The sequence below is a fragment of the Trichosurus vulpecula genome, chromosome 9 (genome assembly GCF_011100635.1).
Source record: "Trichosurus vulpecula isolate mTriVul1 chromosome 9, mTriVul1.pri, whole genome shotgun sequence".
Lineage (NCBI taxonomy): Eukaryota > Metazoa > Chordata > Mammalia > Diprotodontia > Phalangeridae > Trichosurus > Trichosurus vulpecula.
The window spans coordinates 204,205,360-204,231,589 of NC_050581.1; the positions used below are offsets into that span (position 1 = coordinate 204,205,360).

Below are 26,230 nucleotides of genomic sequence, written 5' to 3' on the forward strand. Positions count from 1 at the left end.
GGGGAGTGGAGATGGCCTGTGCAAAAGCGTGGAGGTGGGAGATGGAATTCTGAGTTCAAAGCAGCAAGTTGACCATTTGGTCTGGAATGTGGAGGGCAGGATGGGCAATGATGAGAGCAGGCCTGGAAAGGCCCAGTAGCTACAGCCACATGTGTGTACAGAGCTTTATAAACAGCAAGCCAAGGAGACTTGGTTTACCCCAGAGGTGATAGTGGGTCCAGCTTCCTGCGGGGATGGAGGGTGGCTGGGGTGGGGCTTTGTGCTTTTAAGTCCTGTCAGTCTGGCAGCTAGGCCAAGGATAGAGGCCCAGTGAAGAGGCTGTGAGCCGGGCAGGGGAAAGGCCTGGCTGCTGAGTGGCCATGGAAGTTTGGAGTGGAGGAGAATGTCGAGGTTGTGGACCTCAGGTGACTGCACGGAATTGGGGTTTCTTCAGGGGAGAAGAGTCAGGGATGCCCAAGACTCAAGGCCAGGGGAGAGATCAGGACTGGCTGTTTAGATCTGAGGGAATCATGGGAGCAGAGGAGATCCCTGAGTGAGCTGGTGCTGAGGAGGCAGAGAAGGAGCTTCTTACTTGGAGCCAGGTGATGGACAGGAGGCTCAGCCCTTCCCCAGGTGCCATCATTCAGGAATTCTTGTGGGCAGCTGAGAAGGGGTAGAGGATGGGAGCAGAGAGTGGGGGGCGGTGTGGGGGGCGGCGAGGCCCTAGACCAGTCTGCTAAGCTAGCTGCTCCTTTGGAGGTGAAGACACTGCCCATGACCCTTAGCTCCTGAGTACTTTTGAGTATCTGGGATGTCTTCAATGCCCCCATGCAGATCACACCTTCCCCTTGACGTGAAAGGAAGAAAACAAGCATTCATTAAACACTTACTGTTTGCCAGGCCCTCTGCAAAGTGCTGGGGATACAAATGCAAGGAAAAAGAAGGTCTCTGCCCTCAAAGAACTTCCATTCTGTTGGGGGAAGACACGGCCCAGGGAGCTGGAAAGGGGGCGGGGCTGACGTGGAGGAGAAGGACCTCTCCACAAGATGGAAGCCCCAGGAGGAGCTCAGCCACCAGTCGAAGGAAGAAGCAGACCCAGGGCAGGGATATTGCAGGGGTGGAGGGAGGTCCCTCGTCCCGAGGGCAGTTCTAGGAGGTGACAGTGTGGCTTTGGAGTCAGGAACTGAGCCAGGAGGGGAAGGAAGGCTGGCTTGGGCCCCTGCACAAGATGGCGGCTCCAGGAAGAACTCATCATCTTGGGACACAAGGCCTTGCGTCGGCTTTCTCCCGGGGCTTTGAGAAGCTCAGTGTGGCCCGTGGACATGGTCAGATCATTTAGGCTGCAGGCCTAAAAGAAACATTTGAGACTGGGGATTGGGCAGTAGGACCAAGGGTCCAATAGGATGGAATTACCCAGATCCTTGATTCCTCATGATCTCATGGAAGGAGCTCTGAACTCAGAGTCTAGAAATGCTGGTTCTGGTTCTGGCTTCTGGACTGACTGACTGTGAGCTTAAGACTCCTCGATAACCCTGAACTTACCTGTCAGATAAACAATGCCAGCTTCCTAGGGAGGGCTTCGTGGACTGTGCTGGAGAGTGTGTGTCTGTGAATAGGAGGGGACGGCTGACAGGCAGACTCAGCCCTTCTGACCAAGCTTTGTCCCCTTTTCTGGTGCCCAGGAAACATTTGCCTTCCTCCCAAGATCATAATATATTTTTTTCCTTCAGTCGAACTGTATTTTTATTGGAAGAATTTCAGCTGTCTCAGCAGGGCCCTGACAAAATTCATTTTCAAGAGCTGCAAACCCAGATGAATTCTCCATGCCGAGCCTGGGGTCTTTGCCTAAATAAACAGCTGCCGTGTAGGGTTCTCCTTCCCACTCCCCCACGGCCCAGGCAGTGCCTGGCAACCCTGTAGAACTTTGGGGGAACAGATCTCTTCTTGATCTCCCTCACAAGGGCTGGCCCAGAGCTCCTGCGGAAGAAGGGCTCTTTCTTCCAGCGCGGTCTCAGGCATGTTCTGAACGGTCGGCGGTTTCCAGCTGAGTTGATTATTGGCAGCACCCGAGCCTTCAGGCAGAAGGAGTTTGGGAGTGCTGACCCTCCCTGCATCCTGCGTGTCTTGGCAGCTTTGATGTTGGATAGGATGATTTTGACACAGCCTTAAGAATAGCATTTCGTTTGTTTTAGACAAAAGTGCAAGATCCCCAGAATGGGGAGATTTTCCTGCCCCACAGACTCTAGGCCTCTCCAAGAACCCATATATAAACTCTAGGCCAGCAGCATGTTACGGAGAGGGCCCTTGGCCAGGCGTTGGGAGACCAGAGGCCTAATGTCTCTGCTCCTGCCCAGTTCTTGGCCTCAGTCCCTGAGGCCTGGGCTTCCTCTGCCCTTACCTGAGTGGCTTGGATGAGAGGACATTGTCTCCGAGGTCCCTTCCATTTCCAACATCCCATTTTTTTCTGAATATGGGAGAGTTAGTTAAGTGTCACATCCTGAGCCAACATGGCAGTCCCTTGAAATGTTTGCTCACTGGGCACTTGGGGCTGGGGCCATTTCTCTTTGGGGAGCACCTGTAAACTTGATCCAGGAAGAATTTCCGGGTGGAAACCAGTATGAGTTGTATTAGGTACAGTTGATTCCCCTCCCATCCCCTCCCTCTGTGTGACTTTTGTCTCTGTTTCAGTTTCAGGCCGGACCCTCTGGATGCATCCTTCTGACCCTCTCCGCTGTCTTGTCCAGATCCACTGATCTGTGAGTATCGCGTGCTCTTGGTGTCTTCATGAGTTTGACCCCAGGGATGGACCTCTGAGCACAGGTGCTGCTTCGGATTCATGGAGAACATGCCTGCGGGGGTGGGGCTGAGGGGGGGAGGCATCTGGGCTCAGTGTCCTGGCTCCTTGGACTCCTGGGTGCATGCCTGGGGGCTCTTAGACAGACAGCTCCTCTTTGGGCCTGCTAACGCATGATCCCTGAGGTCTCTCCTGCTGTGGAATCCTGTGATCCCTTAACAGAGTCAGGAAGACCTGAATTCAAATACAGCCTTGTGACCCTGGGCAAGTCACGTGACCTCTCCCGTCCTCTGTTTCCTCTTCGGTGAACTGGGGATACTGCCGTCTGTAAAGTGCTCAGCACAGTGCCTGGCACACAGTAGGCACTTCATAAGTGCTGCTTCCCGCACCGGGGTCAGCTGTTACGTACTAAAGCTCCTGGACGTTGGCTAAATTGGCTGGTCACAGTCTGTAGGTGGCGTTCGTGCAGGTTTCCTTGTCTCCTGTCTCAGCTAGAAATGGGGAGAAGGAACACGGACCGGAGCTGGGAGGGGCTGGGCTGAGAGTGGACGCCCCCAGGTCCTTGGTCACAGACTTGGAGGCCACCGAGTCCAGCCTCTCATTTCAGCAGTGAGGAAACCGAGGCCTGGTTTTCTGAAGGGAGTGAGCGGCGCAGGGCCGTGCGGGGAGTACGCGGTCCACTCAGAGCTCAGGCCCAGCTGCTCTGACTCTGAGAGATTCCACGCGGGATTATTGGGAATGAGTGAAGGGGCTGAGCCAGCCGGCCTCAGAGGTCCCTTCCAGCCATGAAGGCCTCCTCGTGAGCACCGCTGGCTGGCTGGTCTGAGGGGCCCAGCTGGACTGCGTCCTGGGCGGCTGCGGCGAGAAGAAAGACACTTGCACCTCCTCCTCTGGATGTGTGATCGTGTGCGTGAATGGATCCCAATTATATCTTCCCTGTATTTCCCCTCCAGCCCCAGCTTTCCCCATTCCTGTTAAAAAAAAATGTGGTTTTGGCTCCCCCCTCCCAGGATTTCCTTGGTGTGAGGAGCCTTCCTCTGCCGGTGTGTCTTGACCGATTGGTCCATCGATGACCCAGTCTGGAGCATCCCCCAGTGTGTGACCTCCAGACTCAGAGGCCAGACTTGAGGCAGAGAAAGGGGAGTTTGAGGCTGAAAAACAAGATGAACAGAAATTCCTTAATTAACGGCAGCCCTTAACCTTTAGCCCTGGGCCTTCCTGTCGCTTATTCCACATTAGGGAGAGTGTTTAAAGAGAAGGGAGTTGGGGGGTCATTGAGGGGCTGCCCCAAACAATGGGCACCCCACCCAGGCCCCACTTCCTCTTACTGACGCTGCTTCCTTTTCTGTGAGCCAGCCTTGAGCCTCTCAGTCATTCTTTCCTTACAACTCACCTGTTCTCAATGCCCAAAGCCACCAGCCAGTTAAAAATAAAACTCCTACTGTGTTCGGCTGCTGGAACAGAGGAGGGATTCACACCCGCTATTTCTTCTGAGCCCGTAGCGACTTTGGCTCGGGAGGCTGACGGTGTCGTTCCATTCAGTAGATGAAGACACTGAGGCTCAGCGCTCTCGCTGTGCTGGCATCCACAACCATCAGGTGCCTCCTCAGTTTCCAGCCTGATGCTTCTTCCAGATCTCCTTTCCGGCATAGGTGTATGGGGTGGATTAAACAGAAGAGCGCCATTCCCCCTGGCCCGACTTGTTCAGATTTCACCTGTTTGTCTTTGCTTGTGGTGTTCTTCCCTGAATGTGCCAGCTGAAGCTTCTTTCAAGGACAGGGAATGTGCCCACACATTTGAATCCCTTCTTTTCCTGGTGCCATCTCCAGCTCCCCAAGCTTCCTCCCAGCTCACCACCTCTGGTGTCTTGGGGCTAGAGTGATATCATTCTGAGGCCGGCGCAGGGCCACAGGGCCAGGCTGAGTATGACCAAAGCTGGGCCTTAGGACCTCTTAGTTCTGAGGGGCTTCCAGGAGGGCACAGACTTAAGTTCTAGCTTGAGGGAGATGGGCTGGCCATCAGAAAGAAGATGTAGGCTGAAATGGGCTGGCTGAGGGTAGTTTGGAATCTCCTTTCATAGCAATTCTCTGGGAAGAGCCTCAGACACACACTACCCTGGTCCCCTTGAGAGGGCCCCTCATCCTCTCTCAGGCCTCAGTCTACAAGGAGGGGTTTGGACTGGATGCCCTCTGAAGTGCCCTCATATTGTGACGGCTGCAGTCTGAAAAGACTTAGAAAACAAAAGTTTGAACTTCCCATCATATCAATTTATTGAGCACTGCATGCCATTTGCCTAGCAGACCAGGACCAGGCCTCCTTAGCCTGGCGCTGGACCCCAAATACAGGGGCAGACAGATTTGTATGCCTCAATAGGAAATAATTAGCACATTATAAACCAGGATACAATATTAGGTCATCTGATTTCTAATTGGAGGAAAAATTAGGGACTTTGCGAGTCGGAAAGGGGAGGGAGAGGTGGTGCAATTCCCTGAAACCAGAAAAAGGTCCCCCTTTTCCTCCCCACAAATGTCTGTAAACAAGCAAAGGAGCAGGGAAACAGTAACTGATGGACCAGGAGGGGCCAGTTTTCAGATGAGACACTTTGGTTCCTTGAGATGTATGATTGTGAGAAAACTTGCTCCGATCTTTGGGCCTGACCGGGTTCTGGTGCGTCCTCGGTTAAGGGTCTCTAAGAAGTAGGCACAGGGCGTCCAGCTTCCCAGCCACGCTGAGACAGGTGCAAACAAACAGAAAGGGAACTGCGCTGGCTCAAGAACTGAGTCACAAGATGGAGTTCGGGGGTGCCCTCCATTCACATAACACTCTAGATCTAAGAATCTGGGGTGAAGAGGAGGTAGGCAGGGTCTGCTTTGAGGCAGAAGGACTGTGACTTGGAGGCTCCTTTCTCCTCCTCCTATCCAAGACTCTCACCCCTTTCAGGCTGGGCCTGGTGTTGAGGCCCATCCATGTTCCTTCCTTGCCTAGGCTCACTTTGGCTGGTCGGAACCATAGGGAAGCAGGCATAGCTGGTGATGCCCTGGCCTCAGTGCCTCCTTCCTTTTCCCTGTAGGCTGGCTGCGTGTGGTGCTTCAGCTCCTCTTTGCAGTGATGGCATTCCCTGGCCCCTCACCCCACCTACCTAGTAACTGGACACCCTTTGGGATATGTCCCAAGCTGCTGCTCCTGATGCTAGCCCTGCCAGAAGGACAGACAAAGGCCCATCCCTGGCAGCTCAAGCCCCAGGGGCTCCCTTTGGAGAGGTAGGGGCTTTCTGCAGCATCACAGGGTCTGAGTGCAGGCGGTCCTTCATTCAGACCTCTCCTGGCTGCCTCTCAGCTGGAGCCTTTTGGCCCAGACTTCCTGGGGGGCCTCCAGAGCTGCCCGCCAGCACACGTGCGTTTACTTTGCTCACCGCCGGACTCCTTTGCCCTTGGCTCCTGTTTCTTTCACCAGCAATGAAGCTCAGGAGCTTGAGGTTGCCAGAAGCTTGACCCAGGGTAGAAAGGACAGTCCCTGCTTGGGAGAATGTAGGGTGGAAATGGGAAGAAGGGCTGACTGACATTAGGGAAGTCTGAGCAGGGTATGTGGGGCAGTCTGGAGGGGAGAGAGGGGATCTGGGTGGGCAGTGGAGTGGTCTGCCTGCATGTACAGAGGCGGCTGGCTAGACTTGTGGGCCCCTTGTCCAGGCCCCCCCACCCCTCCACACACACACTGTCACAGAGCCAGAAAGGTCCTCCCTCAGCATGATTAATCCCACCTCTATCAAACCCAGTCCCCCCCATAAAGCTTTGATCAGCACGCCCATCAAAGAGTGGCTAGCTTCTGTGTGGAGCCTTCCAAGCAGGGTAGCCTGTCGCCTCCCCGAGCAGCCTCCTCCACCCTGGGATGGCTCTCATGGCCAAGAACTTTTTCCTGACCTAAATCAAGCCTATATCTCTTTGCTCCTGGGTTTGCCTCTGGGGCCCAACAGAACAAGTCCTATCTCTTTATGTTCCAATGAGTTTTTGGGGGGTGGTCGGATCACATCAAATGCCTTGAGACCAAGGAAAAAGCTCATTCCTCCTTCTTCACTTGGGCTCCCATGTCTGCACAAATTTTGGTGCCCATGGACCTGACAGGCTGGGCCTGGCTCTTCAGCACCTCCTCACCTGGCTCCTAAGGAAGATCCCAGAGCTAGCCTACAGTGACTTTCTTCGGTTGGCTCCCACCAGATGCACTGACTGCTCCAGCAGCTCCACCTGCCTAGAGCACAGGCATCTGACAACCTCACCTAGTGAGAGGCCAGAGGGAACCCAGGAAAGAGCCAAAGGGCACCCATGTTTTATTCCTAGGAGAGCCCTCAGGCCCTCCTGGGGATCTCTTCACCTTTGCTTACCTACCATTCTGTGCTAACCATACCGTGGTAATCCTGCGTTTAGAAGCAGCCCAGGGAGGGGGCAGTGGGGAATGACAACTGTCAGCCTGTCTGGAGGTAGGGAGTGGGCTATCTCTCCCCACATCTGTCTCCAGAGGCGCTTTGGGGTCACTGTGTCACAGCCCAGGACAAGACTGGCGGTTCTGAGAGACTGGTCCAGCGTGCTCTGTTTGAGGAGGCAGGGGTGCATGGAGTGGGTGTCAGAAGGATGTACCTCCAGAAGGGCCAGAGTGTAAAAGACACCACTTTGCTCTGCTCTTGTTCCCTCCTCTGTTAGAGGGGAGAAGAGAAAGCTGAGGTCTGACACAGCTGCAGCCCCTGGCTCTCCTGACACTGATTGCAATTAACTCCCATAGCAGCAGCAGGAACAATGGGGTTTGACAGGTTTCTTGGCTCCTTACTTTCTTTTAAACATTTTTAAAATTTTCTTAATTTCTAAACCTTGTTGGTCAGTGAGCCCAGGCATCAGGCCCCCTGGGGGCTACTGCTCACTCTGCTTGCTGGTTATTTCCTGGGAGTTGTTTGGCTAGGGAAAGAAAATACAGACATTCAGAAATGAGGGAGAGGACAGGAATAGAAGGACATGGAAAAGTGCATGATCTCACGCTGCTCCTTCTGAGCGTTTCTCACTAGCCAAACGTTGACACTTCTCCAGACCTGGCTTGACCTGGTCTTGTCTCTCGGCCTGTAACACAGCTGTCTTGTGGCCTCTTCCATATCAGATCCCTGTGCTGATTTGTGCTAGAGTATGCTAGAGCACCCATGGAAGCAGCTGCAGGATTCTGGGTTCAGTGCAAGTCTAAGGGCCCAGGGTGGAATCCCTGGCCTACCACACACCCATGTGACAGTAGCTGCTCCAGGTCTCTGTGTCCATCTCCATTGAGGGGCCTGGACTAAATGACCTCAATGGTCCATTCCAGCTCTAAAGATATTCTCCCTCTGGCATGCTCCATCCTTACTCTTCCCTCCTCACTGAATATTAGTTTCCTCTCAGTCCCAGCCAAGGGAAAAGTCGAGCAAAGGTGTTGCTGCCACCTCAGAAGTAAGTCAAAGATAACTCAGTCCAGAGCACAGAGCATTCCAAATGGACAAAAGACACCCCTGTGGTCCCCAGACTCCCAGCTGCTGCTTCTCTTTTAATTTCACCTTGGGGGTCTGTATTCTCTGGGAAATGGTCTGGGATGCTGGTGAGAGGCAGGATCCTGCAGGTACATACGGGAGGAGGCTCAGGGGCCCTCTGAGGCTGGCCGCTGGCTGCAGGAGCAGGCTATGCCCGCCGATTGGCTGGCCGGCCCATTTCTCCCAGATTCAACTGGGGATCTTGTGCCATCGTGGTGCCCATCAGTGTCCATCTGAACTACAGCCCCGGGGGGCTCATGAACCCTGCTTTCAGGGAGCAGTGCACACATGGGGAATACATGAGGTCTATCACTGAGCTTTCTGTGACTCTGTTTCTGCTCTGCCACTGGACTCTCCTTTTAGGTGAATCAGAGTAGGCCTTGAATGCAGTGAATCTGCCATCACTGAATGCCTGGAGGGGGTGGTGATGTCAGCCAGGTCTCTTCCTTTGTTGTTTTCACAACACTGAATTCACTCCACTCTTTTTCTTTTGAGCATCTGCTTTTAAAACTTTGAGTTCCAAATTCTCTCCCCTCTTCCCTCCCCACCCACTCTCCCTAAGAAGGCAAGCAATTCAACATAGGCCACACATGTATCATTATGCAAAACACTCCCATATATAGTCATGTTGTGAAAGACCAACTATATTTCCCTCCATCCCATCCTGTCCCCCTTTATTCAGTTTTCTCCCTTGACCCTGTCCCTTTTAAAAAGTGTTTGCTTTTGACTACTTCTTCCCCCTATCTGCCCTTCCTTCTCTTGTACCCCTTTTTTATCCCCTTCCCCCTATGCTCCTGTGGGGTAAGATACCCAATTGAGTGTGTATGTCATTCCCTCCTCAAGTCAAATTCGATGAGAGCAAGATTCCCTCATTCCCCCTCACCTGCCCCTTCTTCCCTTCCAATGAATTGCTTTTTCTTGCCACTTGTATGTGAGATAATTTACCCCATTCTATCTCTCCCTTTCTCTCTCTTTCAATACACACACACACACACACACACACACACACACACACACATATATATATATTCCTCTCTCATCCCTTAATTTTATTTTTTAGATATCATCCCTTCATATTCAACTCACCCTGTGCTGTCTGTCTGTCTCTCTCTCTCTCTCTCTCTGTCTCTCTGCCTCTCTCTCTCTCTCTCTCTCTCTCTCTCTCTCTCTCTCTGTCTGTCTCTCTCTCTCTATGTATATATACATATATATATATTCCCTTCTAGTGATACTGAGGAAGGTCTCATGAATTACACACATCATATTTCCATGTAGGAATGTAAACAAAACAGTTCCACTTCAGTAAGTCCCTTATGATTTCTCTTTCTTGTTTGCCTTTCATGCTTCTCTTGATTCTTGTGTTTGAAAGTCAAATTTTCTATTCAGCTCTGGTCTTTTCACTGAGAAAGCTTGAAAGTCCTCTGTTTTGAAGATAGCGGCTGGAAAGCAGGGACTTGTGTGAGCTCCCCACCAGGTCCATCCAAAAACCTATAAAAATGGCTCTGAACAAATTCTAGAACTGCAGAACCCACAGAATAACAGAGGGAAGCAGAGATCCAGCCCAGGACAGCTTGGATGGTTGCTGGATGAGGTCTGTCGCATGGAGCGGAGGGGAGCGGAGCTCAGCATGGGCGGCGGCAGGACCAACCAGACAGGGAGCCGGGTGGAACAGGCCCTAGTGCCCTGAATCAGTGAGCTGTGGCAATTACCAGACTTCTCAACCCATAAGCACCAAAGGCAACAGAGAAGGCTAGTGGGAAAAGCTGCAGGGGACAGAGTTCGCAGTTTGGCCACTGCCCCAGAGGCAGCGGGGGTGGTGTAGCTACAGAACTAGAGCTGCAGTTACTTTGGGCCCCAGGCCCACCTGGTGGGAGGAATTAAGTGGCAGATCAGAGCAGGAGTGCAGAGCCTGCTTAAGATTTGGTCAGGGTTGGGTTGGTGGTTCTTGAGGAAGGAGGAGTGCTGGTGTGGCAGAGCTGGCTGTATAGAAATAGCTCTGAAATCAACAGCGCATCCCCTCAAGCTTGGAACAAAGTAGTCTTTGCTCTACAAGCAGTCATACCCTGACGAAAAACTCAAGGGTCAAGTAAGTTGGCTGGGAACATGGCCAGGCAGCGAAAATGCACTCAGATTCAGTCTCAGACTTTGGAATCTTTCTTTGGTGACAAAGAAGACCAAAACATAGAGCCTGAATAAGTCAACAAAATCAAAGAGCCTACACCAAAAGCCTCCAAGAAAAACATGAACTAGTCTCAGTCCATGGAAGAGCTCAAAAAAGAGTTGGAAAAGCAAGTTATAAAAGTAGAGGAAAAATTGGGACAAGAAATGAGGTTGATGTGAGAAAACCATGAAAAACAAGTCAATGACTTGCTAAAGGAGACCCAAAAAAATACTGAAAAAAATATTGAAGAAAACACCTTAAAAAATAGACTAACTCAAATGGCGAAAGAGCCCCAAAAAGCCAATGAGGAGAAGAATGTCTTGAAAGGCAGAATTACCCAAATGGAAAAGGAGGTCCAAAAGACCACTGAACAAAATACTACCTTAAAAATTAGATTGGAGCAAGTGGAAGCTAGTGACTTTATGAGAAATCAAGATTTTATCAAACAGAACCAAAGGAATGAAAAAGTGGAAGACAATGTGAAATATCTCATTGGAAAAACCACTGACCTGGAAAATAGATCCAGGAGAGATAATTTAAAAATTCTTGGACTACCTGAAAGCCATGATCAAAAAAAGAGCCTAGGTATCATCTTTCAAAAAATTATCAAGGAGAACTGCCCTGATATTCTAGATCCAGAGGGTAAAATAGAAATTGAAAGAATCCACAGATCAACTCCTCAAAAAGATCCCAAAAAGAAAACTCCTAGGAACGTTGTCGCCAAATTCCAGAGCTCCCAGGTCAAGGAGAAAATACTGCAAGCAGCCAGAAAGAAACAATTTGAATATTGTGGAAAAACAATCAGGATAATACAGGATCTAGCAGCTTCCACATTAAGGGACCTAAGGGCTTGGAATACGATATTCTGGAGATCAATGGAGCTAGGATTAAAACCTAGAATTACCTACCCAGCAAAGCTGAGTATCATGCTCCAAGGCAAAATATGGATTTTCAATAAAATAGAGGACTTTCAAGCTTTCTCAGTGAAAAGACCAGAGCTGAATAGAAAATTTGACTTTCAAACACAAGAATCAAGAGAAGCATGAAAAGGTAAACAAGAAAGAGAAATCATAAGGGACTTACTAAAATTGAACTGTTTTGTTTACATTCCTACATGGAAAGATGATGTGTATGATTCGTGAGACCTCAATATCATAGTAGATGAAAGGAATATGCATATATATATATATATATATATATATATATATATATACACACATATGTGTGTGTCTATGTATGTATATATGTAGGTTTTATATATATATACATATATATACAGAGTATATATATATATATATATATATATACACACACAGAGGGCACAGGGTGAGTTGAATATGAAGGGATGATATTTAAAAAAAAATCAAATTAAGGGATAAGAGAGGAATATGTTGAGAGAGGGAGAAAGGGAGAGATAGAATGGGGTAAATTATCTCACATAAAAGTGCCAAGAAAAAATGGTTCTCTAGGAAGGTAAGAGGGGGCAGGTGAGAAGGAATGAGTAAATCTTGCTCTCATCAGATTTGACCTGAGGAGGGAATACCATACACACTCAATTGGGTATCTTACTCCACAGGAAAGAAGGAGGAAAAAGATAAAAAAGGGGGGGACGATAGAAGGGAGGGCAGACAGGGGAGGAGGTAATCAAAAACAAACACTTTGGAAAGGGGACAGGGTCAAGGGAGCAAATTGGATAAAGGTGGATGGGTTGGGAAGGAGCAAAATATAGTGAGTCTTTCACAACATGAGTATAGTGGAAGGGTTTTGCATAACAATACACATGTGGCCTATGTTGAATTGCTTGCCTTCTTAGGGAGGGTGGGTGGGGAGGGAAGAGGGGAGAGAACTTGGAACTCAAAGTTTTAAAAACAGATGTTCAAAAACAACAACAAAAAAATTTTTTGTATGCAACTAGGAAATAAGATACACAGGCAATGGGACGTAGAAATTTATCTTTCCCTACAAGAGAAGAAGAGAAAGGGGGAGGGGAGGGGAGTGGGGTGACAGATGGGAGGGCTGACTGGGGAATGGGGCAACCAGAATATATGCCATCTTGGAGTGGGTGGGAGGGTAGAAATGGGGAGAAATTTTGTAATTCAAACTCTTGTGAAAATCAATGCTGAAAACTAAATATATTAAATAAATAAAAAAATTTTTAAAAGGGTGGCAGATTTGGGCACTGGCATTTGACAGGATCAGGGGTGGAAACTAGTCAAACAAGGGGGCTCCTGATGGGGTTTAAACTGTGGGAGCCCCCTTGAACTCTCCTTGAATCTTGCCACTTGATGAGGAGTTTGCCTGAAGCCATAAGCCTTTCATTATAGCTAGGCCCAAATCTTTTGGTTACTCTTAACCTAGCCTAGCCCTCTATTGTCTGAGCTACTTCCCACCCTTGATCCTGTCGGGGTGCCGATGCCCAAATCTGTTACCCTTAAACTAGCCTAGCCCTATGTTGTCTGTTATCTCTAGGTAGCCTACAGCTACTTCCCACCCTTAATCCCATTCTCTTGGTTCCTGGAGTCAGCTCCTCCTTAGACTCCTCCTCAAGACCCTCCCTAAACCCCTCCTCCCATCACGCCAGGACCACCCTAGATCCCTCCCACAATCTTTCTGTATATAAATTTCACCTTGCCTCCATGAAGGGACTCAGACTCAATCTACCTCAGATTGATTCTGGCCTGCTTGTGAAAATGAGCTTCACAAAGACTAACCATGATGGCGAATGTTTTTCTTTGGCTGTGAAAAAAAAAAAAGTCCTCTATTTTATTGAAAGTCCATATTTTGCCTTGAATCACTCCACTCTTACCCTGAAGAGAAGTCCAGGGCCCACCACTGTGTGAACCCAGTGGTCTGGTGCTTCAGTCTCTTAGCTATAAAATGGGGTGATAACATCAGCCCTTCCTGCCTGCCTCACATGAATATTGTGAGAACTGAATTCATGGAGCTGATGTGTTAATGGGCTTTAAAGACTGTCGTGAGAGAGAAGATGCAAGGAAGTATTACTGAAAGCTGATCACCATGGAAATGCCAGTGTCCACAGACCCTAGAGACCTTGAGAGCCTGGTATTGGTCCCCCCAACCAGTGCACCCTTCTCACATGACACGGGGGTCTTGAGAGAGCACTGTTTGACCCCCCCTTCCACCCCCCTCCGACCAAGGAGAAGAGACTCCCATATGAGGCGTGAATCACCGACTGAGCCTTTGCAGTTAGTAACCTGGTGGTCCCCCTCAGATGGGGTCGGGTGGTGGGTTCGGGTGTGTGCAAACCAGCCAGCTGCACATTGCCTTTGTATGCCCTCCTCACTGATGGAGTAATGTGAAGCACAGATGTTTCTCTCCTTGGAGACAGGAGACCCACTGCTCAATTCCCATCACTTTAGCACCTGACGATGTAATTCCCATTTCCTGCCATTGTCCTTTTCTGTTTGCTCCACTGCTCGGAGCTGACGCAGACTTTAAAGTCATTGGATTATCCTCAGGCCATGGGATAATGGTGATGGGGCTCTCCTAACACTGCCGGTGTGGCTTGGATCCAGAGATGGTTATCAGGGAGCCAGGGAGGTCAGTGTCTTCTCTTTAGAAGAAGCTGGTTCATACAACAGAGATGACGGCCACGAATTCTCCCTTGGCCTCACAGTGAGCCCAGCCCTAGGTCTGCCCCATCCCGGTCCTGCACTGCCTCCCATGGAGGAGCCCCAGGCCCCTCCAATACTGAGCTCCTCCTGGAATCCCCATGTGAGGGTCTGCCCAGAAATGTCTGCCACACCAGACTGGTGTTCTCCAACACGGAGAGGAGTGAGGGGTGAACTTGGGGTGGCACATGTGTTTCCTGATTTAGCATTCACACCAGTGCAGCCACTGAAGCCCTGCAGGGTAGAGTTCTTTAGGATGGATCTTAGGTAGGAAGTCAAAATGTAGACCAGGCCTTGTTTCTATTCCCTTCCCTTTCTTTAAACTCTGGCTTCCAGGGCCTCTGCCCTTAAACCAAAGCCTTGGCCTTGACCTCTGCCCCATCTCCCTTCCCCTCTCCAGAGGATGCTGTCACATAAAAAATGGTTTTACAGTGGTGGGGGGATGCTCATACCAGTTGGGCCAAATGGGAGAAGTGCAGTACCCTGAGAAAACCTATCCCACCCCCTTTCTGGGACTCTTTTGCCCCAGTGCTATTGGGAAGAGGAGTCCTCTTTTGGAAATAAAATGTGTCACGACTGCCTTGTGATGTATTTGATCTTACCCCTTTCTTCCTTGACAGCCTGCTGAGACCAGGGCACTTGGGGGGCAGCCTGGTTGGACAGGGTAATGAGGAGTCCTGAGCCGCCACCTGAGGGGCTTTGAGAGGCAAGACTTCCCCCATAGGGGATCCAAAGCTGGTTTGGCCTTGCCGCTTGGTGAGAGAGAGGCTGAATGACTTAGCCAAGGTTGCCTTCTGACTCTAGATGTGGCACCATGCTCCCTTCCAGGCCCAAAGGAGCAGAGCCCAACTAACTGAATGCATCGGGTGCCTCCTCCAGTCATGACTCTTGTGTTTTTCAGAGTGCGCCAAGACTTTGACATGCCCACCAGCTGCCTGATTGGAGCCCACGGGTACTGCACCCAGGTACCCATGGGAGTGGTCCTGGGAGAGGTGGGGAGAGAGAGGGAGAGCCTGGGGTGGGTGTTTTGTTTTGTGTGGTCTGTCTCTCTGGGCTCCATTCATTTATTTGTTCCATAAGAACCTATGCAGGGATGCCTAACCTGGTGCTCCTGGGCCTGGAGGGAACAGAATCGTAACGATTAGTCCGACAGTGCTCAGCTCACAAACATGCTCTGAAGCAGGTGGTACAGGGGCTATTGTCCCCCATTACAGATGGGGGAGCTGAGGCTAAGAGCTTGGCTGACCTGCCCAGGGTGGCCCTGCGCATAAGGATTCCACACTCTCTCCTGTGTTCCAGGCCACCATTCCTAAGCAGAATTCCCATCTCTGTAGCACCTGCTTTTCTCATAGCAACCCAGGGAGAGCACTGAGTCCCGGGGAAGCCATGATCGTGCCAAGCAGCTGGAGAGGTCAGAGGCACAGCATGGACCTAGCTGTCCTAGTGGTGTTCCTGATGCCCACGGCTGCCCATCAGAATGCTCAGTCTGGCTGGGGCAGAATGCTCAGTCGCAACAAGGCAAGGATGCAGGATGGCATGGGTCAGAGCAAAGGGTCCCTGCAGGGGGAATGAGCCCCACAAAGGCCTGAGGAAACAGACCTAGCTGTAGAGGGGACCCTAAGCCTTATGGAAGAAGCTGGAGGAGGTCACAAAGCCACGTTGACTGGCTCCGTAACAGATGTCTGTCCACAATCTTGACTGGGCCCTCACTGCTGCAAGACAGTCCTTGTGTGTCTCCTTAATTAACTGCAGTGGCTCTTCCAAACCTTCTGGGCCCTCCTTGAGCCTCCTGTGGCTCTCCACTCATGGCTTGTCACCTCGAGGGCCCCTTTCAGCATTTCATGTTGCTTGTCTTAGGTTGACTCCATTCCAGCATCATGAAGAAGGAAGACTGGGTAGACACAGAGACCAGGCCTTGTCCCACTGCCTAGTTCTGGGAAGGCTTATGCCTGGCCAAAGCCTTGGAGGAAGCTGTCCAGAGAGTATAGCATCAACCCCTCCCCATATCCTCGAGGCCAGAGGGGAAGACCTTTAGCCCTGTAGGACACAGCGAGCTCAGCCTCCCCTTCCTGAGGGGCTGATAACCCCCCCCCCCCAGGGCACCATAACTTCCCTCAGAGTCCTTCTGGGCTTCCTCTGTATACACACAATGCAGGGCATTCCACATCTCCCATCAATAAAACCAAGGGTCCCTCTCACTATCACTGGGTCAGGGGTTGTCAGCAGGGATGAAAGTAATTTACTGCTTGCTACTTTTCTCACCATTGTCGGTACAGAAGAAGGGAGGAGGGCTTTCAGTAAACTCTGTTATCTGACGTGGTCTGGTGATGTGAGGCAGATGAAGTGCTGGGCTTGGAGTCAGGAAGAGCCGAGTTCAGATCCTGCCTCTGACACGAGAGTCCCACTTAGACTCTGTGGGCCATATCTGAAATCAACAGAAGCGGGGTTAGTGTTGGCCAGGGTCCTGGGAATGGCAGCCCCAGGCCTAGCTCTGGAGAAGGAAGGAAGAAACAAACCCAGGGCCTCATCCAGGGTCCCACAGTAGGAAGTCTCCAAGGTGGGCTTGGGACCCAGGCCCTCTGACTAGAGCCTGGGCTTTTCACACCATGCCCTTCTGGGCCCAGAGCCTTCCATCCTGGCACATTTACATGATCCAGTAAAGAAGAGAGACCTTTATGGCTTCTCCCCATCCCAGCTCAAGAGCAGGGTCCCCAAGAAGGGGATGCCACACAGGTTGATGGAGAGAGGTGGGCACTGGAAGACAGCCTCCAATGGATTCAGAAACTGGTTGAATGGCTGCTCAGTGTTGGCGTGGCCTGAGATGTCCAGTGGGATCAGGGATCTCTTTCTGGGCTTGGCCCACAGAGACATGGATGGGAAGCTACCAGATTTGCAAATGACACAACAGCTAATGCACTGGATGACCAAGTCAGGATCCAAAAAGTGTTTTGTGAGGCTGGAACTTTGGGCCAAATTGATGAAGAATGAAATTCATTAGGGATCAATGAAACATCTCATGCCTCAAGTTACAAAAGGTAGAAATATGGCTAGAGAGGTTTGTCTGGAAAAAAATCTGGGGGTTTAAGTGGACCACAAGCTTAATATGCGATAGGATGGACCTGAAGAGTTCTGGGGTTGTGCTGAGAAAGACCATGCTTCCAGGACTATGGAGAACAGTCTGGCCGTAGTCCTCCCCTGGTCACATTTCACCTGGACACGTGTTCGGCCCTGGGCACCAATATTTGAGAAGAAGCTAGACAGCGTCCACAGGAGAGTGATCAGGGTGAGAGATGTTGGCCATGCAGATCTTGGAAAAGAGGAGAGAGAGCTCCTAGTGAGGATCCTTCTGCTGTATGAGTCGGCCTAGTCTCACATTCCGTGTTTCCACCATGCGCTGAACCATTCCAAAGCTCCTCTTTACTAGCAGAATGAAGCACAAACTTATTCTGAGCCTGGCTTTCAAGACAAAGGCAGTCCCAGATCTGATCTCCCTTCCACCTCTTGAGCTCTGCCTCTACAGGACTACCACCTGAGCCCCCTTGACTTTCCTACCTCCAGACCTTTGCTCATGCCATTCTTCTTACCACCTGACCTTAAAGGCCCAAATCAAATGCCACTTTCTGGATGAAGGTTTTTGTGATGCCACCCTGATGCCTCTTTTACCAGAAGTGGTCCCTCCTCCTCCTGAGCTCCCCCAGCCTTTTGTTTGGGTGTCTCTTAGGGTACTTGAGGCATTCTGCTTTGTATTACAGTTATTTATAGCTAACCTTTCCGGGCATCCATTCCTTCATCTGTAAACTGGGGACATTGCCATTCGCGTTATCTTTATCAGAGGGTTATAAGAAAAGTGCTTTTCAGGGTATAAAATGATTGATAAATGTGAGTACATTTCTCAAGAGTCACAGCCAAATGAGCTGTGGTACGTGATCGTGATGGAATACTAGTGTGCTATAAGAAATGGTGAGCAGGACGATTTCAGAAAAACCTGGGAAGACTTAGGTGAACCGATGCACAGTAAAGTGAGCAGAACCGGGAGAAGAATGTATGTGGCTGCAGCGATGCTGAATGACGACCAGGTGAGAATGACTTAGCTGCTCTGATCGAGACAGTGAGCAACAGGATTCCAAAGGCCCACCTCCAGAGAGAGCACCGATGGACTCTGGGTGCAGAGGGAAGCAGACCTTTTAAATTTTGTTTCTCTTGCCTTTTTTGGGCAACGTGGCTAATATGGAAATGTTTTGCATGATTTCACATGTATAATTGACATATTGCTTGCCTTCTTAATGAGTGGGAGAGGGGCTAGAGGGAGGGAGAGAATTTGGAATCAAAATATTAAAAAATGACTGAAAAAAATTTTTACATGTAATTGGGAAATATTTAATGAAATAAATAAAAATATATTTTTAAAAACTTGCTTTCCAGAGCCGTGCTTGAGGGCAAGGTCAATGGTTTTGTGTCTCTGTGGGGTCAGAGATGTAGAGTTGGGTCAGCAGGTCCAGTAGAGGCAGTCACTGAGTCCAGCGTCAGATGATTTGCCCACAGAAAAGATCAGATCAAACAGTAGCTTACAAACTTAGAAGGAAAGTGGCCGAAGTTTTGTTCCCTGTGAGTTGTGGAAAAAATCCTCTGTTCCTTTCTTTCTTTTCCTCCCCACCCTCATCTTATCTCTTCTGAACTTCTGTCCTCCATTTCTTTTGTGTGTGGTACATAGAATTCACAAACTTCCTGTTTCTCTTGTCGACAGGAACTTGTCAACCTGCTTCTGACTGGCAAAGCCGTGTCCAATGTTTTCAATGATACGGTGGAGCTGGATTCTGGAAATGGGAACATCACCCTCCTCAAAGGAATCGCCTCCCGCAGCGATGTTGGGCTCCTGTCTCTGTTTGAGCACTACGACGTTTGTCAGGTGGGCCGGACCCCAGCCCCGCCCCCCCCCCCTGCCCCCACCGGTAGCACCTCCTGGGGTGGGAGGGAGGGAGATAGTGCCAGGATGACCATGGCCCATCATTGGGCTCATGAGGTGTTTATTCTCCCAGAAGAAGCCAGCCAGCCTCCAGAATCTGAGGAGCGAGGAAGGCCAAGGGGATCTTACACCATTTCTCACATGGTCCCATTGGTCACATAGGGTAAAATAACCCCCCATGTGAGCGGTCCTGAGGGAGCCTATTGCAGTGACATGGGATGAGATCCAGGGTTGATCCAGGATGTCCTTGAGTGTGCCAGGGAAAAGGGAGGACCCCATGCAGCCTGGCTTACACTGTTACCTTCTGCCTTGAGAAGAGTAAGGATTACAGTTTTAATAATTAGCAGTAGGAACATTTTTATGGTGCTTTAAGGTTTGTGAAGCACTTTACATAGATTATCTCATTTGGAAAAGAAAGAGGTTCTAAGCCAAGGTGAACTTCAGCCGTCCCTGACCCTCTAAACGAGGAGCAAAGTGGCCTTCCGGCCGCCGGGCCTTTTTCCGAATGGCTCCCGTGACTGCGTTTGCCAGAAGAACGGCGTTCCCCTTTCTGACCTAGTTCCCCGCTCCCTGACACAACCAAGCCAAGTTTTCATTATCTTTGGGGAGGAAAACAACCATAACAGCTATTCCACAGAAACATTCTTATCCTACGCTTTCACACAGTCCTCGGTAACCGCCCGGAGGTTCACAGCTGTGAGCTGGCTGGGCCACTAAGGTATTTGGCCTTAATTCCATTTTCACGTTTGGAAGCTCTTGCTTACTGTGTCAGGGTTAGATTCATTTGCCCCCCTCAGCCCGAGCGGTAACTCCCGTGAGAGGCTCTGCCCCGGGCTCACGCGGACCCCGGAGGAGGGTGTGGGGGGCAGGCTCAGGCTCTTCTCTCTCTGTTTCTGTCTCACCCAAACTAAGTCCGGAGAAATCTTTAAAACAAATATTATAAATGGCTCCTGTTGAGGGTCTTTCCAAAGTGCGGGTAACGGAGTCCCAACTAGCAAACGTATTCAGTATACAACGCAGTTGTCAGGTATGGAAGGACAGCAGTGCGTAGAATGGAAGGGATGCCCAAGCCTTCCTTAGCAAATACGGAAATATCCAACATCTCCAGTAGCCCGCTGGGTCTTTGTCCTTTGTCCTTCCTTCACACCCCAGCACCAAAGTCATCCCTCTGGAACGGTCGCCTCAGTTACTTGACCCGAGCAGCTCACAAGGCTCACTGCTGGCTAACCTGAACGCAGTTTTTCGTAGTCCTTCTTCTGGCAATGGTGCTTTTCTCCTCTGGTCAGAAGAGGCCTAGATCTGGAACTCTTGACCCAGGAGTAGCTGCCCAGGCTGGAAATGCCCATTTCTCAGGATCTGTGCTCAAGGAAGGAAGCAGAAGGCAGCTAGGTGTAGGGCTTTGGGGCCTCACCTTAGGTCTGCCTGGTCCCAGTACGTCATGTGTCCTAGCTGCCACTGCCGCTTGGAGGGAGTGGGAACATCCTTCCCTCCACCCCCAAACATTCCTTTCGCTGGAAGAGTCCCCAGAGAGCTGGGAACTGCTGATGTGCCAAGCTGTCTGTTCCCAAGACTCATGTGTATGAGAGGGGGTGGCTGGAGCAGGAAAAGAATCATCCGACCCAACAGCGTATATATTCTGTGCTATGCTAATACTGTTAGCATATTAGTATGTAAATTATATAGGAGAATAATGTATGCATTATTCTGTCCTAGTAACATCAATATAATATTAATATCTGTTCTGTAGGGCCTTCGTTGGTTTTCCAGTTACTTAGACCGTGATATTCTCACTCACGTCACTACAGTTAGTAATTGTTCTCTCGGTTCTGCTTATTGGAAGCCGCATCAGTTGTGTTAGTCTTCTCATGTTTCTCTGAATTGCTGAGGTTCCTACTTCTTACCACACAGTAGTATTCCATTGCATTAATATACCATAGGTTTTCTTAGCTAACCCTCAGTCACTGAGGACTCACATCAAAGGGACATTAAGAATGTCTTGGTGTATCTCTTGGCCCTTTGTTTCTGTCTCTCGCTTCCTTGGGGCATTTGCGCAGTAGTGGGCTCATTGGGTCACTTGGCTTGCATAACTCCAAACTGATCTCTTCCCAGCTCCCCTAACCCCGTGCCGGCATCAGAGGCCCCTCGAGGTCGAGCTGGGCGGCACCTTGGATGTCCTCTGGTTCAGCCCTCCATTCGTGTAGATGAGCTGAGACAGCTCTGTGTCAGGCCTCCGCGGGCCCCCTTCTTCCTGGTCAGCTTTGCCCGTTTGTGTGGCATAAGATCACGGAGCAGGTCTTTGCGTTTGCTTTGCTGTTGTGATTGATGAATTGTGGGATGCTGCCCTGTGCTCTGTCCTATTTCAAGTTCTGCTTTTGAAACCTCCCGTTCCTTGACCTCTCATCTACCGGGGAGTGGCTCTCAGTGTCACCGGCTGATGTCAGGTCCCTGTACATTTGACAAATCAGATTTTTATTAGCGATGTTTGGTGAAACTTGCTCTAGCTGCATTGATTTTGTCCGTCCACAAACTTTTTAATGTTTTGTAATTCAAATTGTCTTTTGAAAAACCTTTCATGATTTTCTCTATCCCTCTTGAAGATTTCTACTCCTAGCAGTACTTTGGAAAAGTGCCTTAATCTTATTCCGTCTACTTTGTTTTTTAATGGTGTGACTCTTTCAGGTCTCATCTACTTTGACCGTATTGTGGCATATAACATAGCTGTCTACATCAGACTTCTGCCAAAATGCTTTCCAATTTTCTAATTCTAGTTCTTTTCCAAAAGGGAGTCCTTCCCCCATATTTCATGTTTCAGGGTTTACCAAACACTAAACTGCTATTTCCAATTGGTTCCATTTCTTGCTTATTTAATCAGGTTTACTGATGGACTTATCATTTTTAAAAAATGTTGAGTAGTTTTTATGACCGCCTGCTGATTTATATAAAATCTGGTGGTGCTAGCTATATCCCCTTCATTCATACGTTTTCTCATTCTTTTCCTTGAGATACTAGGTCCTCTGTTCTTCAGAATGAATTTTGTTATCATTTGAAAAAGTATTCACGATTTGCTTGATGTGGCATAAATGAGTCAATTCATTTAGCTAATACAGTTCTGTTGAACAGAACTAAAGATCCTAAAACAGCTGACTCCAGTACAAATGTCTGTTAGCTAATCTCACCCTTTCTCCCTGAGGACATTGCCTCATACTTCCAGAAAAAAAAAAACATCAGGGCCATTACCAGGATCTCTGTCTTCTCCCCTCTTGTTACCTCACATCACTGAAATCCTTCCTCTGCTTTTTCCTCCTTCAGCCCTTTCTTTCCTGAAGAGGTGGCCCTTGCCCTTGCTAAGGCACACCAGTTATATGCCCCTGAGCCCATCTCCTCCAGTAAATTGTCCTCTATCCTTCAGCCTCTCCCCATCTCCTGGCTCCTTCCCTGCTGCCTGCAGAAATGCCCCCATCTCCTCTCTCTGCCCCTACTAACTCCTGTCCCATCTCTTTCTCCTTTTAGTTAGAAAGTCATTTGTGTGCCTACATTTCCTCTCAGTTTCTTCTAAACCTTCTCATTGCATATAGACCTCATTAGCGGAGGTCTCTGAATTGTAGATCTGATAGTCTTTCCTTAAACCTCATCCTTCTGGGCCTCTCAGCAGCCTTTGCTACTGCCCCCGCTGTTCTCCTCTCTAGGTTTTAGTGACACTGCTCTCTCCCGGTTCTCCCCCTCCCTGTCTGATGTGCATTCTCAGTTTTCTTTGCTGCATCTTTATCCAGGTCGTGCCTGCCAGCCACAGTGCGGTCTCTCCTTCCTCTAGACTCCTTTGGAATTTGTTCTCCCAAGTCTGGATTCAGTCAAAGGGCCTCAAGGGCTGCAGGTTCCCCACCCCGACTGAGGGTGATTGAGTGGGGCAGTCACGTGGCCTGATGCATCCTGGATGATAATTATTTCAGCAGCCATGTGTAGATCCAGGCTAACAGCGGTGAAGGCATAATCAGAGCGGGTCGCTATATGAGCGGGGTGAAGGAGGTGTACGGGAGAGTCATCGTGAAGGCAGAAAGATTTGGCAACTAATTGGATATGTGGGGGGAGTGAGGAGTCCACATTAATGTCAGTGTCTGGGAGACTGGGAGGATGTTGGAAGGAGGGGGCTTCAGGAGAAAAGGCACTGAGTTCCACTTTAGAAACATTGAGTACAAGGGATCTCTGGGACACACAATTTGAAGTATGCAGTGGGCAGTTCATGAGATGAGATGGAAATTTGGGGAGGAGAACAGGACTGGGTATGTATGTGTGCATATGTGGGAGTCATCTACATAGAAAGAGTCATGGAAGTCCTAGGAGTTGAGGAGTCACAGAGAGAAAGCGTAGAGGGAGAAGAGAAGAGGGCCCCAGGTAGAACCTTGGGAAACACCACCAGTTAGGGGCTGTGAAGACTGCCAAGGAGCAGTCTGAGAGGAAGAGAGAGCCGTGTCCTGAGAACCCAGGACGAGGGGTCAGCGGTCTCAAATGCAGCAGACAAATGGAGAAAGACCACAAATCTGGCCATTAAGACACCGTTGGTTACTTTGAAGAGGACCGTCCGCTTGAGTGCCCCAAGTTGGGGGAGAAGTGGATGCGTTGAGTGTGCACAGTCTTTTCCCAAGGACTTTGGCTGAGAAAAGAAGGAGACAGAGACATAGCTTGTGGTTTGGCAGGGCGAGGGAAGGTTATGTTTGTTTTAGGATAACGGGGCTGGGGATGAAGGCCGTGGGAAAAGAAGTTCTCTGTTCCCATAGATCCTCCCCTCTTCCAGGCTTCTCTTTGACTGTGGAGCTCCCCGCCATGTCCCCAGGCACCCAGGCTCAGAGCCTCAGGTCAGCCTCACTCAGTCCCTCGTCGATCACACATTGACAGCATCCCACGTATCGGTCACCTCTCCTCTGGTGCAGACCCCCATCCCTCAGGCTTCTCCTCTGACGGCCACCTCAGAGTTATTCTCATGAAGCACTGGTTTGACCTCCCCAGCTCTCCAGGGCTCTCCCTTGTTACTCCTTTCTAGCTCCACCAGCCCCCTGGATGTCTCTTGTGCATGGTTGCGCTCGATTCCTGACTTTTCACTGGCTGTCCTCTTAGTGTGGGATTGTCTGCCTCCTCATCTCCATCTCCTGCCTTCTCACTTCTTTCCACGCCCGACCCAAATGCCTCCTTCCCGGCCTGTGCCCCAGTAGTCCTTTCCCGCTGTGTACATCCAGTCACCCTGTGTACATCTTAAATATACGGTGGTCCGCATGTTGTCTTCCCCATTAGAAGAGTCACCCCATGAAGGTGGGACTCTTGCCCCCTCTGTCGTTTTTGTTCCCAGTGCTTAGCATGGCGTTTATTGACAGAGTGAATGTGATAACCACCACCCCCCCGCCATGCTCTCTGGGAGCTCCTGGTCTGACCCTCGAGAGGAGGTGCTTGTGGAAAACGTGGGGAAGACAGAACATGAGGTGCCCGTGTGTGATGCATGTCACAGACAGTGTGTTTCCTGGCGTCTTCCAGCTTACTGCCCTAATAGAAGAACTGGCTTGTCATAGCCACAGATCAGTTCACACTTGCGTTGCTCTTCGCCTTCTTCCCAGACACAGTGAGATTGGTTTATTTTCAGTTATGCCCATGCGGAAGCAAACACTGTCTTCCTGCTGAAGGGATAGAGAGCACAGACCAGTGTCACGTTCCTATGGACGCTGTGAATCTCCTCAGGAGAACGTAAAGAATGGGGCCATATTAGACTTTCTTCTTCATCGGATCGGAATCAATCAGCAGACATTTCCTGGAATTGTCTCCGTGCAGGACACTGTGAGTAAGATAGACCCATGCCTTCCAAAGCTTCTGGTCTGCTGAATGAGAAAAGGTGCCTACAGGAAATGAGAGTGAGCCAGGAGGTCGCCGTCCTGGGGAAGTGTTTGCTGAGTGGGGGAGCCTCAGAATGGCTATGGTCCTGAGAGTTGGGCCAGGGAGGGAGCATTTGGCAGGTGAGGTTGGCCTTAGGCTGGCCTGGAGACCCCTGACCTAGCCCAAGTACTAGGGAGGACTTGGCCGTTTCCCTCAGAGAGGGAGCCCCATTGGAGGTTTCTCAGCCGGACACTGATAGAACACAAGTGGTATGTTAGGAAAATGGGGACAAAGCAACGGACGGGTCTAGTTGAGACAGCACCATTCGAGCAGGGTGCTCACAGCGGGATGCAGGGCTGAGTGGGGTCAGGGAGGCCACAGGGACCACATCCTGTCTCTGATTGGCCATCTCCTCATCTTGGAAATGCAGGCCCCAATCCCCCTGGCACCTGGTTCCCGGTGTGGGTGGGAGGTGCAGATGAGATCATGTACGTATGGGGAGTTGGCTCAGAAGACTTTGAAGAACTATAAAAACTCAGTTTAACTCATTTAGCCAGTCAATTTCACAAGCATTTATTAAGCTCTTTGCCAGGCACTGAGATGAAAAACAGGACTGCCCCCTTTAAATTCTGCTGAGGAATAACCACCGAATTCAGTTCAAAAGGCATTTAGTAAGTGCCTGTTGTGTGCCAGGCACCATGTGCAGCCCTGGAGAAGCAGAGATAAAAACCAAAGCTACGTCTACTCTCAACAGGACAGTTTCACTAAAGACATGGCCCTTCCACAGTATGTGTGAGAAGAGGCACCCCTCGACATCCCCTTGCCCAGCTGGCCACCGTCTGTGACCCGAGGCCTCCCTTACTTGGGCCCCGCTTTTTCACTCCAGTCACTGACACTGCCCTTGGTGCAATTCTTCATCCTAATCCCGCACTGAGGCATTTCCGAGTGTGGATTAAGGAAGTATGGAAGTTATTTTGCCATCAGCCAGAAGAGCTTGGGTTTTTTTCAGTGCCCATCAATTAAACTGGCTAACAGGGTTTTCTTCAGGCTTCCCAAAGAATCTGTCCCTGGGAAGAAACCAAGCTGACATTTCAAGGTAGAAGAAGATGCTTAAAAAGCTGCTTGTGTGATTCTTCAGGAATTCTTCATTAACTAATACTGTTGCCTTTGTGGGACAGAACCTAGGAGGATTACCTTTAAATTAGAGCCTCATTTTCTTGTTGCAGAAATACCCTAGGGTGCTTTGAGGGCTCTGGCCTTGGCCTGCGCTGGGAGAAGAGTATCCAATCCTAGCTCTCACGCTGGCCCAATTCAC

At 50.0% G+C, this 26,230-nt stretch overlaps 1 protein-coding gene across 1 annotated transcript in view; it reads left to right on the forward strand.

Annotated features, from left to right (window-relative positions):
- The window catches only part of MINDY4 (MINDY lysine 48 deubiquitinase 4), a 156,038-nt gene that overhangs the window by 108,683 nt on the left and 21,125 nt on the right, over nt 1-26,230 (forward strand). The window contains exons 13-15 of the mRNA XM_036738541.1: nt 2,668-2,735; nt 15,001-15,064; nt 18,844-19,005. Of these exons, the coding sequence (XP_036594436.1) occupies nt 2,668-2,735; nt 15,001-15,064; nt 18,844-19,005 (294 nt within the window). The remainder of the gene's footprint in view (nt 1-2,667; nt 2,736-15,000; nt 15,065-18,843; nt 19,006-26,230) is intronic.